The sequence below is a fragment of the Urocampus carinirostris genome, chromosome 5 (assembly GCF_059441175.1).
Source record: "Urocampus carinirostris isolate Australia breed hairy pipefish chromosome 5, RoL_Ucar_1.0, whole genome shotgun sequence".
Taxonomy (NCBI): Eukaryota; Metazoa; Chordata; class Actinopteri; order Syngnathiformes; family Syngnathidae; genus Urocampus; species Urocampus carinirostris.
Genome location: NC_142353.1, coordinates 36,192,350 through 36,205,965, shown reverse-complemented (window position 1 = coordinate 36,205,965; position 13,616 = coordinate 36,192,350). Strand labels below are relative to the sequence as shown.

Sequence of the window (13,616 nt, the reverse complement as noted above, 5' to 3'; positions counted from 1 at the left end):
TTATAATTGGGCCAGGCTGTGATAATATAGTCAGACATTAAATCAGTCCATTGTAAAGAAGGAGTTTCTGATTTACGAGAAAATAGTGCAATGACATTATCAGCAATACTGTGCAAAAATATGAATAAAGAAATAAAATAGCAACATAAAATGTCCTGTTTTTTATTTTAACAGTGATGTGTGCTTATTTACGCTGCTCCAAACAAAAAACTGTCTCTGAGCCCTGTTAGTCTATATTTTAAGGGGCCTGAGGCATCCACTGGAGGCCAGCAGGTAAAATACAGGTACAGTTCTTCCCCACAACAGTATCTCGGACCTGCCTGGTGTGTTCCTTGTTCTTCATGATGCTCTCAGCGCTTTAAACAGAACTCTGAGACTATCACAGTGCAGGTGCATTTATACAGAGACTTGATTGCACACAGGTGCAGATTAAGGGATCCCAGTTCGAATCCCGGCTTGTCCGTGTTACATGCCGAAGTGTCCTTGGGTAAGACACTGAATCCCCAGTACCCCCAATAAGCAGGTTAGCGCCTTACATGGCTGCACAGATCACGGCAGCTATTGGGAAATGTGAAGCACAGTGTAAAGCGCTTTGGGAAGTCATTGACTTGAAAAGCGCTATATAAATGCAGATCATTTCATTTCATTACAGGTGGATTACATTTATCCTCATTTAGATCAACATTGAATCATTCAGAGACCCTCACTGAATTTCTGGACAGAGTTTGCTGCACTGAAAGTAAAAGGGCTGAATAATTTTGCACACCCATTTTTTCGTTTCTTATTTGTTGAATAAGTGTAAATAAAGAGTGTTCTACTTCATGATTGTGTCCCACTTATTGTTGATGCTTTACAAGAAATTACAGTTTTATATTTTTATGTTTGAAGTCTGAAATGTGGCAAAAGGTCACAAAGTTCAATGGGGCCAAACAGTTTCCCAAGCCACTGTATGTGGTGGCCAGGGTTAAGGAGTCACCCATAATGTTGTCAGCTCTGCAGTGGTAGCATGAGCCAGTAATCTCCCCAGACTGGGCAGAGAGCAGTCAATGATTTTCTGGGTTGTGTTGGCAACTCTCTGTACAGTTCTGTCAGGCTTAAATAAAGCTAATGCATATATTTTTGTAATTACTGTAAATGATTTAGTGTTCAATAATTGTATTATATTGCTGGCATCAGGTCATAAACCTTTCCAGGTCTTCATATTTTTATTTCATTAAAAATAGATTAAATAATTGAACATCAGTTGGAGTCCTCACCAAATCTAACAGTCATTTTGAGTCATTAATCGATATAATTTGTATGCACAGCGACATGTTTATGGATACACATCTAACAAAAAAAAAATACTATTGCATAACTTAGTTGATGGCTGTGTGAAAAATGTCCAAACATCAAATTACAAGTGACAATCCTGGAAGTTATTGGCAATATTCAAGCTGGATATGATTTAGTAGGACATAAAATATGTCATAAAGTCCTTAGTGTTTGTCAGTTGAAGTGCAACTATTGCTTTTTTTGTTCTTTTGCATATCAAATGGCGCGAAAAGAAAGAATTTTCTTCCTGCCTTGTTATTACCAGATGCCATAACTCACATTAGTTCGGGGAATAAAACGGGGAACAGAGGAATGTGAAAACGTCACAAGTCATCGCGCTCAAAAGTGCTATTGTGCCGCCATCAAAGGGAAGCCATTGTCTTATGGTTTTAGTCCCACGAGCGAAGGTACGCACGTCGTACTTTCCCACTTAGCCTCCGCCTCCGCTCACAGATGAGGAATTTATGGCCTAGTCAAAGGATGGGGTACGTTTTATGTTAGTGTCTAAGTAATACAGGTGCTGCTTAAATATTGAAACTAGAAAAAACACAATTCTGCACTATAAGTCAACTCTTTCCTGAAGTATTCTTGAAAAGGAAACCAACTCATTGTATTTGTACATGTAACTAGTATTTAGCCATACCAGTGTGCTCGTGCATTACAAATACATGTCCCCATGTTTGTATACGTGTATAAATATGTTTCATGTGGGGAGCAAACCCCTACCCCAAAAAACTGCCTGCATAAGGAGATCTGTGAACCGTATGAACTTGTGTCTTATTTTCCTGAATAATAAATGTGATTTTGCTCCGACTTCTAAATATATAATATGTATTTTTATTGTTTTTTTGATTATTTAGTGCTGTATTGTCCAGACGATAAATCGCTCCGGATTACAAGTCACAAGAGGCGAAAAATACATAACTAAGAAGGAAAAAACATATAAGTCGCACCAGAGTAAAAGTTGCACCCCTGACCAAACTATGAAAAAAAACTGTGACTTATAGTCTGGAACATACAGTAGATTTATCATGACCAAAACGCTGATCAAACACCAAATGCATTAAAACATTCAGCAGTATTCCATCGATTTTCGCAGTTAATTCGTTCCATCACTACCAGTATTAAGTGAATTTCAACGAGAGAAGAACTATTTACTATATATAAATATATATATAAATATATATATATATATATATATATATATATATATATATATATATATATACTGGACTGTCTCAGAAAATTAGAATATTGTGATAAAGTTCTTTATTTTCTGTAATGCAATTAAAAAAACAAAAATGTCATACATTCTGGATTCATTACACATCAACTGAACTATTTCAAGCCTTTTATTATTTTAATATTGCTGAATTTGGCTTACAGCTTAAGAAAACTCAAAAATCCTATCTCAAAATATTAGAATATCATGAAAAAGTATACAAGTAGGCTATTCAACTAATCACCTGAATCATCTAATTAACTCGAAACACCTTGCGAGGGTTTCCTGAGCCTTAAAAACACTCAGCTTGGTTCAGTAAACTAAATCACAAGTATGGGGAAGACTGCTGATCTGACTGCTGTCCAGAGGACCATCATTGATACCCTCCATCAGGGGGGTAAGACACAAAAAGAAATTTCTCAAAGAGCAGGCTGTTCACAGAGTGCAGTTTCAAAGCATATCCACAAAAAGTCTGTTGGAAGGGAAAAATTTGGCCGGAAACGCTGCACAACCAAGAGAGATGACCGCAGCCTTGACAAAATTGTGAAGAAGAGCCGCTTCCAGAATTTGGGGGAGCTTCAAAGACAGTGGGCTGAAGCTGGAGTCCAGGTATCAAAAGCCACAGTTCACAGACGTGTCCGGGAAATGGGCTACAATAGCCGTATTCCCATGGTCAAGCCACTTCTGAACTCAAGACAACGGAAGAAGCGTCTGACTTGGGCTATGGAGAAGAAGCACTGGACAGTTGCAGAGTGGTCCAAAGTCCTCTTTTCAGACGAAAGCAAGTTTTGCATTTCATTTGGAAGTCAAGGCGCCAGAGTCTGGAGAAAGGCTGGAGAGGAGCAAAATCCAAGTTGCTTGAAATTCAGTGTGAAGTTCCCACAGTCAGCAATGGTTTGGGGAGCCATGTCAGCTGCTGGTGTTGGTCCACTGTGTTTCATCAAGTCCAGAGTAAATGCAACTGTGTACCAAGAGATTTTAGAGCACTACATGCTTCCATCTGATGAAAAGCTCTATGGAGATGAGGATTTCATTTTCCAGCATGATCTGGCACCTGCCCACAGTGCCAAAACCACCAGTAACTGGTGCACTGACCATGGCATCACTGTCCTTGATTGGCCTGCTAATTCCCCTGACCTGAACCCCATCGAGAATTTCTGGGGTATAGTTAAGAAGAAGATGAAAGACACCAGACCTACAAATGCAAATGAGCTGAAGGCCGCTATCGAAGCATCCTGGCTATCAATAACACCTCAGCAATGTCACAGGCTGATTGCCTCCATGCCACGCCGGATTGATGCAGTAATCCGTGCAAAAGGATTCCCAACCAAGTACTGAGTGCATCAATGGACATTTTCAAATGTTTGTTTTAGTTTTGCTGTTATAAAATTATTTTTTTACTTGGTCTGAGGAAGTATTCTAATATTTTGAGATAGGATTTTTGAGTTTTTTTCAGCTGTAAGCCAAAATCAGCAATATTCAAATAATAAAAGGCTTGAAATAGTTCAGTTGATGTGTAATGAATCCAGAATGTATGACATTTTTGTTTTTTTAATTGCATTACAGAAAATAAAGAACTTTATCACAATATTCTAATTTTCTGAGACAGTCCAGTATATATATATATATATATATATATATATATATATATATATATATATATATACATACACACTAAAGTGTAACTCAAGGAATATGATATTGAATATTTTGATGGCGCAAAGCACTACGGTACTTTCAGTACAGAGACGAATAATACGCGCTAACTCTGGCTTACTCTCGTGTAATGGTGGATTCCCCCGAGACATTTCCTTTTTATTTTCTGCCCCCACGGCGGAATGCTAAAGTATATTTATAATAACTGCAACAGTTGTATCCATCCATTTATAGTGTTAATCTATGCTTCTGGAAACAGACAGGCGCTCTTAGGCTAGGTTCACACTGCAGGGAAATCTGATTTTGTTTGGACATACGTGACCTGTATCCGATTTGTTTAAGTCCATTTGAGTGGCACATATCCTATTTTTTCACACCAGAACCAGGCCACTTTCATATATGGTCCTAAATCCGATACATATCTCATCTTTTGAAATGTTGCTGCTGTGTAAACGCTCTAGACGCATCCATAGGACCTGCGCGTCATTAAATGGCCACGCACCTCACTGTTCTGAATTAATCAAAACATTCCAAAATATCATTGGCTGCTCTCTGCCTAGTCTAAAAGACGTTGCTCAATCGCGATACTATAGCACAGGGGTAGGGAACCTATGGCTCGGGAGCCATATATGGCTCTTTTCATGAGTACGTATGGCTCCGAAATAAAATGTAACTATTGCACATCTCTCTGTGGCGTTCCAAAGTCAAGTGATTTCATCCCGATTTTGCTCCATATAAAGCCGAACCAACTTAATGCAGAAGTTCGATAAGAAACCATTTAAAGTGATACATAAAAACGCTGGCAAACGACTTTGATTGGGTGGGCAGTACAGGTGGGCGGATCCCTGCACACAGCGCAAGGCACTTCCTTCTGTCTCTCTCTCTCTCAGTGCAGTCTACACCGAAAGTGAATATGACGATATGCTTATCGTTTGCAGTGATTTGTGACATTTTTACAAAAGAACTTTGCATGCACATTGTTTTGAAACCGTTATTAAGGACACATTTCATGGAAGAAAATTGCCTCAACACTCTTAACTTAAGGTGAAAGGTAAATAGCATAATTACATAGATTTGGGACACAGGATTTGGCATTATAATCATTTCATACATTTGATTAAATCATCAAATGACACACAGTGAAATAAAATGTGCTGAAGAATTAGCTTTTGTCTAGAGAGCGTGTTAGGCAGTTTTTTCCATTTTGTCTGAAAATATATGATGTGGCTCTCTCAATTTCTTCATAAAACATGTTTTGCTTTTATGGCTCTTTGGGTCAAAAAGGTTCCTGACCCCTGCTATAGCAGAACCATTAACATTATACCACCCACCCACCACCTCATTCACCTGATGCCCCCTGGTAGGCGCTATAGGTCCCTCAGAACTAGGACAAACAGACTTAAGGACAGCATCTTCCCAAGGGCCATCACAACCCTAAACAAGCGCACAAAGAAGTGAAAACATATCATGCAACACTTTTGCCATTACTTTTTTTCTGTTGTTGCAAAATAAAACTGTGAAAAAATGTGCATGTATATGCATATATATTTCCACCTGGTCTCAAACCGGGGACCTTTCGCGTGTTAGGTGAATGTGCTAACTATATACATATATACATACACGCACACACACCTTGTGAAGCAGATTGGGCTTTGTAAAATTGCCTCTGAGAAATGTTATTGCACTTATTTTTATTGCACTATTGTTACAATATACTATTCTTTGTTTCATTATTATTATTAGGACTTTGGCCAGTTCTTCTAAGCACTATGATGATTTTTTTATTATTTTTTGTCTATTCACCATGATAGTCTTTTTTTCTCTTCAAAGGCTCCATATTACATGTTTTACACTGGAAGGCCATGTCAGGCGTTACACTTTTGGCGTTCACACAGGAGATCAAGTCGCAAAAACATTGGATTTCACCCAAAACATCGTGATTAAGCATTAAACTATGCAGTGTGAACCTAGCCTTAGAGTGAAGAAGACATTTCGTGATGTACGCAAAAACCTGCAGAAATAATTAATAAAAGAAAATCTGGGATGCAATTAAAATCAAACAGAATTGTGACATTGGAACACAGTACTTGTATTTCTTAAAAAGTATTTCTTAAAAAGGGGCTCGTCTAAAATTAATACAATTAATACAATTTTCCCTTTTTAGGCCATAATGGAAATGATCTACGAAATAAAAAGTCTTTGTTTTCGCAAATTGAAGCTAACTATTTTTACTCATGTGACATATTGTGCGGTTGATTAATTACCGTCGTGCCCCCAAGTGAGATCAATATTCACAAAAAGATTCTGTCAGAGCTTATAAATACAGCTCTTACAGATGCAAATCAAGTGAGACATGAAAGGAACACATGGTTTAGCATTGAGTGGTGCATTAAGAGCCGGAGAGAGAGAGAGATGAGCACGGAAGGAAGAGGATGTGGAGGTGATGGCCGACGGGCTAATTCCAGGTTCTTTCAAGCTGTCAGGCCTGATTGCCGCTGCCATTCGTCACACGTTGCTCACCCTCTCAACGGAAGCTCGACAGAAAAGGCCGCAGTAAAAAACAGGGGCAATCAGAAATGCCACCAGTAGAAATGGAATTGAAAATTACTCATACTATGTTGCTGTATTTAGGAGATTTTTTGGGGGGTCTCGCTACGTAAAAAAAAAAATAGATATGTATGTTTATACATATATATATATATATATATATATATCATCTCATTAGCTGCACCGCTTATCCTCAGTAGGGTCGCGGGGGTGCTGGAGCCCATCCCAGCAATTATCGGGCAGTGGGCAGGGGACACCCTGAACTGGTTGCTAGCCAATCGCAGGGCACACTGGGACAGACAACTCGCTCGCTCATTCACACCTAGGGACAATTTGGACCGGCCAATCCACCTGAAATGCATGTCTTTGGAATGTGGGAGGAAACCGGAGTGCCCGGAGGAAACCCACGCAAGCATAGGGAGAACATACAAACTCCGCACAGTAAGTCAGGTAGCTGGATTTGAACCCACACAGGAGGTTCCCAAGACCTTAGAACTGTGCCGCACACGCGCTAACTACTGCGCCGCCGTGCATATATATATATATATATATATATATATATATATATATATATATATATATATATATATATATATATATATATATATATATATATATAATTATAAATACATATACACACACACTGATGTTTTACTTGTACAGAGGCTCCCCTACTTACGACCATTCGACTTACGCAAAACGGTAGATACAAACATTTTTTTCGGGATGTCAAAAAATATGCGGACATTGCTGATACAATTTGTATTGTGTGCACCTTTTTCCGAGTACAGGACAGTGCTGTAGTGCTCTTTTCCACCGCGTGGCACTGTGAGAGATCACCCAGCATACACCCAGAGAAAGAAATCCGGCTTCTACTTCCTAGTTCGTGTGACAACACACTGCACTGTATCTCTAGCACGCTAAGAACTTTTGACATTTTTATTGTTTAATAGCTCGTGCATTCATTCGCTATGGTTGGTGTAAAATTTAAAGAAGACGCGAGACGTTTCTTTTGAAACAGAAGTGGAATAAGAAAGCTTGATGCGGTTGAGAAAATGGTTGGATTGCCTTTTTTCTAACACGGAGGAGGACCTCTTGAAGCTCATCTTCCAAAAGTAAGTTACACTTAATTTTATTTGTCTTTATAGAGCATATTATTTTATGAAATGTTTATTTTCAGGTACAAAACAATACAGGTTACTTATACAAGTCTTAAACATACTTATATAAACCTTGAACATACATTCCATACAAAATATAGCACTGAAGCAACTTACGCACAAATTCAACTTACAAACGATCGTTTCAATTCTATCTCGTTCGGAAGTTGAGCAGCATCTGTACACCTAATTCGGTTTCTATGTCTTAGTTTTTCCAAAAACGTTTGTTACGGTTCAAGACGGGCTCCGGGGTTTTAAACTACGAAACGAATTTGCTCTTCAAGCCTGCTTTAAGATTTGGATACAGCAATATGGTTTCAAAAGTGGTTTAGGATTTTAGTCCGAATTTTAAGACTGAGTTAGTGTTTATAGTTAGGATTTCAGTTTCAAACTGTTTTTGAAAATATTTGTTTTCCCTTGGCTGAAAGACAAATATGTGGTTTTTATTTGGGGGTCTATGCCTGAGTAAAGGTGATAGATCGGGATTTTAAGATCCCGGCAGGGCTTTCATTATGGTTTCAAAATTGGATATATATGGTTTTATATTTTAAGGTAAGATTTAAATATAGTTGTAATGTGATATTAGAGTTTCATAAAAATAAGAAAATAACAAGTCAGGATTTCAGTTTTGTGTATTGAATAATATTTAGAAACCAAAGACAAAATGTTATATTAAGGTGTCAATGTATCGTCTTTTCAAATTTCACTTGTGTGGTAAGATACCTGTTTTGATTATGAATGTCTTCCCTGCAAGGAAAATTGCAATAGGGTTAGACCAGGGGTGGCGAACACCTGGCTCTAGAGCCGCATGCGGCTCTTGGCCAATAAAAATGCGGCTCTTTGCCTCATCATATTTTCTATATACTGTGGCTGTTTGCCTAGTTTCACGTTTAGTTTTTTTTTTGTGTGTATTGAGGGTGGACATTGACCGATAACGGATAATGGATAAGTAATAAAGAAAATAGAACAATACCCCTTAAAAAATCCCCCCCCTTGAAATCAACACAAGAACAATACTTATTGTATTGTGAGGAGAGGAGTGTGTTATGGGAAATAATGTGTTTTTAATTGTTTGTCTTTGTGTGCGTCTGTCTGTCATGGCAGGTCAGTGCGTGGTGTGGCTCTTTGACTCTCACAGTTAAAAATTTCAAACTTGTTTGGGCACATGTTTTTGCATTATATTGTATTGCACAACGGTTCCGGGGTGCAAATACTTATTTTTTTCCTTTACTTAATTGATGTTGTTTTTTTGTGCTGCACCTAAATAAAAAGTTACAAACAAACAGGACAGAATAGTGCCTAGAATGAGCGATGCTGACCTTGTATCTCTGCCTTCTGCAGAAGCTAATGCAAGTCTGGATGGTTAACTTGTTGGACGTCTCAGTGGGCCCAGATAGGGTGGGGGGATCCCCGCTGTCTCGGAAGCAGCCAATGTACCCAGGCACTGAAAAATAAAAACAAGTCATTATCGAAAGGAACAATAAGTTCAACGCAGTACATTGTCCCATGGCCATGCCATTACATTTATTCAAGCAAATAGCTGACAACAGAAAAAAAGTAGAGGCTAGTGTCATCCCTTCAAAATACAAGCTTTTCTCAAATTCCAACCAGGGCCAAAAGTTTAATGTGACTACTCAGGATTCCATTGGGAGTCAGTTTGCCCGCAAAAAAAGAGAAAGTTAGGGTGTTCAGGAAAACAAGTTGACACTTTGTGTTTGGAATTTGCTACGTGACACCCGTTTCGTCCTTATTTACATCTTCATTCACCACTTGCTCACCCGAGTCATAAACCACGTCAAATATTTCAGATCCGTACCACAATGCGGGCCCGAGCTTCTCCCGGCCCTTTCATGCATTTGTGAATTATGATGACACTAATCAGAATCTCTGTGTGCTGGTGTGTGTTGGCATTCGTGCGTACATGTGTGTGTTTTGTGTGCGAGGGTGTGGTGAGATAGGAAAGAGCTAAAGCAGCGATTTTGCAGCTTCTTCTTCCGCCATGGGATTACGCCGCAGAAAATACGGAAGATAAACACCTGGATGGGACGTGAGCAGACTTCCTGGTGCACAAAATGCTCACATAGATTAAATAGGTGGAAGACATTTTTGGAAGGGGGTAACTGGCTGGTTACTTTACTCTGCCAGTCAGGCGATAGTTCAGTCAGTCAGTAAGATTGATAGTAAATCTTTCAATCACTTGGTCAGTTCGTCGAAAATTTCGTTATTTTAGTCAGTCAGTACGTTTATCGATCAGAAAGTTAGTACTCAAGTGGAGACTGAGCTATTTAGTCCTGTAAATGAGCAAAAGAATAAGTTGGTCAGAGCATAAGTAAGGTAGTTATTCAGCTATTTGATGTCAGTTGTAAATGTCAATCGGCAAGCCAGTTAGTCAAACAGCTACTGTACCTTTGTTGTGACATTATTTAAGATGTTCAGTTGGAGTAGCAGGTGGATGCAGGGGGGGGCTAGGAGGCGGCAAGTTAAAATTAAAACTGATTTTCAGTCATCCACCTACGAGGATTTTCATGATCTTAGAGGATTTTCTTTATCTATTCTCTAACTTTTAATAGTCCCTGTCGTTAATCGGTTTCGCTTTTTCCTTTAGCATCTCTGCAAGCCTTGCACTCATTGCGAAGAAATACAGTAATAAAAATACAGATTTGTATTCCTGACTTGTAAAGTCTTAAAGAAGCAAAGGAGATTCTGAACTGATCGAAGAGAAGGGCATGATAGGAGGTAGTTTAGTCAACAGCTTATCTGTAGTTTAATGATGCCTTGACGGCAATCCCAGACCGGCATTTTATACATTCATCATCGACCGATAGCAGACAGGAATCCCAGAGACGTAACTAAGTTTGCATTTAAGTTCTTGGGCATTTGAAAAAAAAATATTGCTGTAGGTGTGTAAAAGGGAAAAGTGTGAAGCACATTGTAAAGTGTCTTTATTAACTTGAAAAGCGCTATATACAAATGCAGACCATAGTTAGTCAATTAGTCAGTAAATTGGTCAGTTAGTACTATGTCATTTGGCTTATCTCCAATTAAATGCAGTGGATTCAAATACAAGATATATTTAGAGGAAAAACGCGTATTAGTGGGAAGGTCAAAAATTAAGATAAGATGGGCTCAATTTCTGGGAGTTGTTAGTGTTGGAACATTAAATAGATTTTACTTTCCACCACAGCAGTTGCTCCTTCAAGAAGTCAAATTTTAAATAGCGGCTTATCAGACGCCGCATCTGCTTTGCAGTACTACAAACACATGGCGGTATCCGGTGCCAAATAGGGCAAAAAGGCAATGCTGTGACTAACAATTTTAAAGATGCCAAGTGGTAAAGAGGCCCAAAGCACAAGGTAGGGATTTTTCACGTAAACACTTCGACTGTCAGGAAAGAAATACATAGAGAAGCCCTAAAGGGGCAAGAGTGGCCTTTATTGGAAGTAGAGCAGTGTCATCACACAGGGCCCATGTCAACACATCTCGAATAAAACTGCAAAACACAACCTGAAGCAACTGCCTAGAGAAAGGAACGCACATCGTTAGACTCCTTTCAGGCAGGGGCATTTAAGCGCCTGAGCAAAATTTGTGAGGATCACACACAAAAAGGAGAACAAACTAAAGGAATAACTAATTTTAAACACTCAACTTTTTGTTATTCTCTATTATAGTAGGTTAGAAAATTTTGGTGTCACAGAATGTGTCGGTTGAAAAATAAAGGCTAGCCGAATCCCGTAACACAATTCATTGAAGTGTTTTATTCAAGTATTTATTTTATGCGGCCAAAGTACTGCATTTGAAGACAGCATACCACAATGTCATCAAAGCTCCATTTGACCACATTTAATGCGTCGATGCTCGTATATTATCTCCCCCCAGCTTTCTCCCTACTCAACCCCCAACTGGGAGCATCGCCGAGTCAGGACAATGGAGGCGTTATAATGGCTGTGCAGAAAGAACCGAGTGTTCCCTTTTATTCGATGGGAAGTTATGGTGATGAGAAATTATGGAAGGTATAAATATGTCATGTGAGGGCAGTCCATTTGTTTCAAAGAAATGGAGGTAAACTGTATAAGGAGCACTCGTTTTTAAGTGTGTAATTATTCATTGTCAGTGTCATTAACCGGAACTAGATGAGGACCCAAATGCGTGACGTTTCTCACACAAGCCTTTTATTTTTACAGGAAATGCACGTTAAGAAGCAGTCTGGCGTGGAATGACAGAAAGCCAGAGGTCGACGAGATTGATACTAAGCAGATATCGGACGGATGGGGTCGATACCGGACAGGACGGGACAGACAGGGTTGACATAGAAACAGGATATCGAAATTAAACAGGACAAAAATAGACGGGGCCGAAACTGGACAGGAAACGCAAGCAGGAAACCGGACAGAGTCAAAACCCATGTCTAACAATGTTAGAGCTGTTAGGCTTGCAGCCGTCGTGTTGGAAGTAAGGATTCCTTCCCATGGTAGAGGTTCGTTGTTAGACTGACAAAGGGAGAGTGAGAGCACTGAGCTTAAATAGAAAGGAAGCCAATCTGTCAACGAGCCGCAGCTGGCGCCACACAAGTGGGGCCAATTGGGTGCCATGACAGTCAGTATGTCTTCTGGCTCGGTCTGAACTGTAACTAGTCAGTTTGCATGGAATACCTAACAATTACACCACGTTTCAGTAGTAGAAAAAAGTTGGTTGTGAGATGTTTACAACGGTTTTTAGATTCTTGGGGTTACGATTGACTGCTGTGCATGTAAGCGGGGGACAAAACTCAACTAAGTATGCGATAGACCAGGTCAGTTGCTTAAATCAGTAGTCCCTAACCACCCGGCCACAGACCGGTACCAAGCCATGGGGCATAGGGTACAGGGCCACACTGAAAAAAAAAAGTTTAATTATTGTTAGCTTCTAGTTGTTTTATTGAGATCTCTACATTCACTAAGCGTTAAAGGAAGTGAATTTGAAAAAAGTCAAAGCGGTTCTCACGAGCTGTTGGGATTGCAGCCGTCATGTTGGAAGCAAGGATCCCTTCCCGTGGAAAATACAGCGAGGGTTGAATCAAATCAAATTTCTACGCTTATAGCCAATCGGCATGAAAATTTGTCAACTGCAGCCCACTACCTCTTGTTACAAAGATGAGAAAAAAACTAGTGGACATGACGGAAAGTCGTTTTTTTGCATTTACAGGATGCATAGAATGCCTATGACAAGCAGTGCATGGAGACCACACAACAAAAACACACTTTTCTCGAGGGAGGGTTTATTTGGTGAGTTTGTATTTTTGATTATGTGACATTTTGCATTTAAACGTTAAGCTAGTTGCAGTGAGTTGGCGCAGAGTTGCCCATGGTATATGATGTTGGTGAGATTTTGGAAGCACACGAGAATATTTTACATGATTACACAGTGGATGAAAACGAATTGTTGTCATAGGGTTCATTATTGATATTTACATTTTTATTATTGTTAATATTTTAAAAAGGTACTTACATGTCAAATGATGACCTTGGGCCAAACCATAAAGATACTGTCGAACATTATACAGACGCTGCCCTACTTACGACCATTCGAGTTACAAAAAACAGTAGGTACCAACTTTTTTTTCGGGATGTCGAAAAATACTCGGACATTGCTGTAAGTTAGATTTAGTATTCTGCCGCTACCAGCGCGTGGCGCCGTGAGGGCTCAGCCACCCCCGAAGAAGAAATCCGGCTTCCTCTTCC

General features: G+C 39.4%; 1 protein-coding gene across 4 annotated transcripts in view; it reads right to left on the bottom strand.

Moving 5' to 3' along the window:
• The window catches only part of kremen1 (kringle containing transmembrane protein 1), a 118,595-nt gene that overhangs the window by 18,063 nt on the left and 86,916 nt on the right, over positions 1-13,616 (bottom strand). For all 4 annotated transcript variants that reach the window (XM_088335177.1, XM_088335178.1, XM_088335180.1 and 1 more), the window contains one exon: positions 9,219-9,343. In XM_088335177.1, the coding sequence (XP_088191303.1) occupies positions 9,219-9,343 (125 nt within the window). The remainder of the gene's footprint in view (positions 1-9,218; positions 9,344-13,616) is intronic.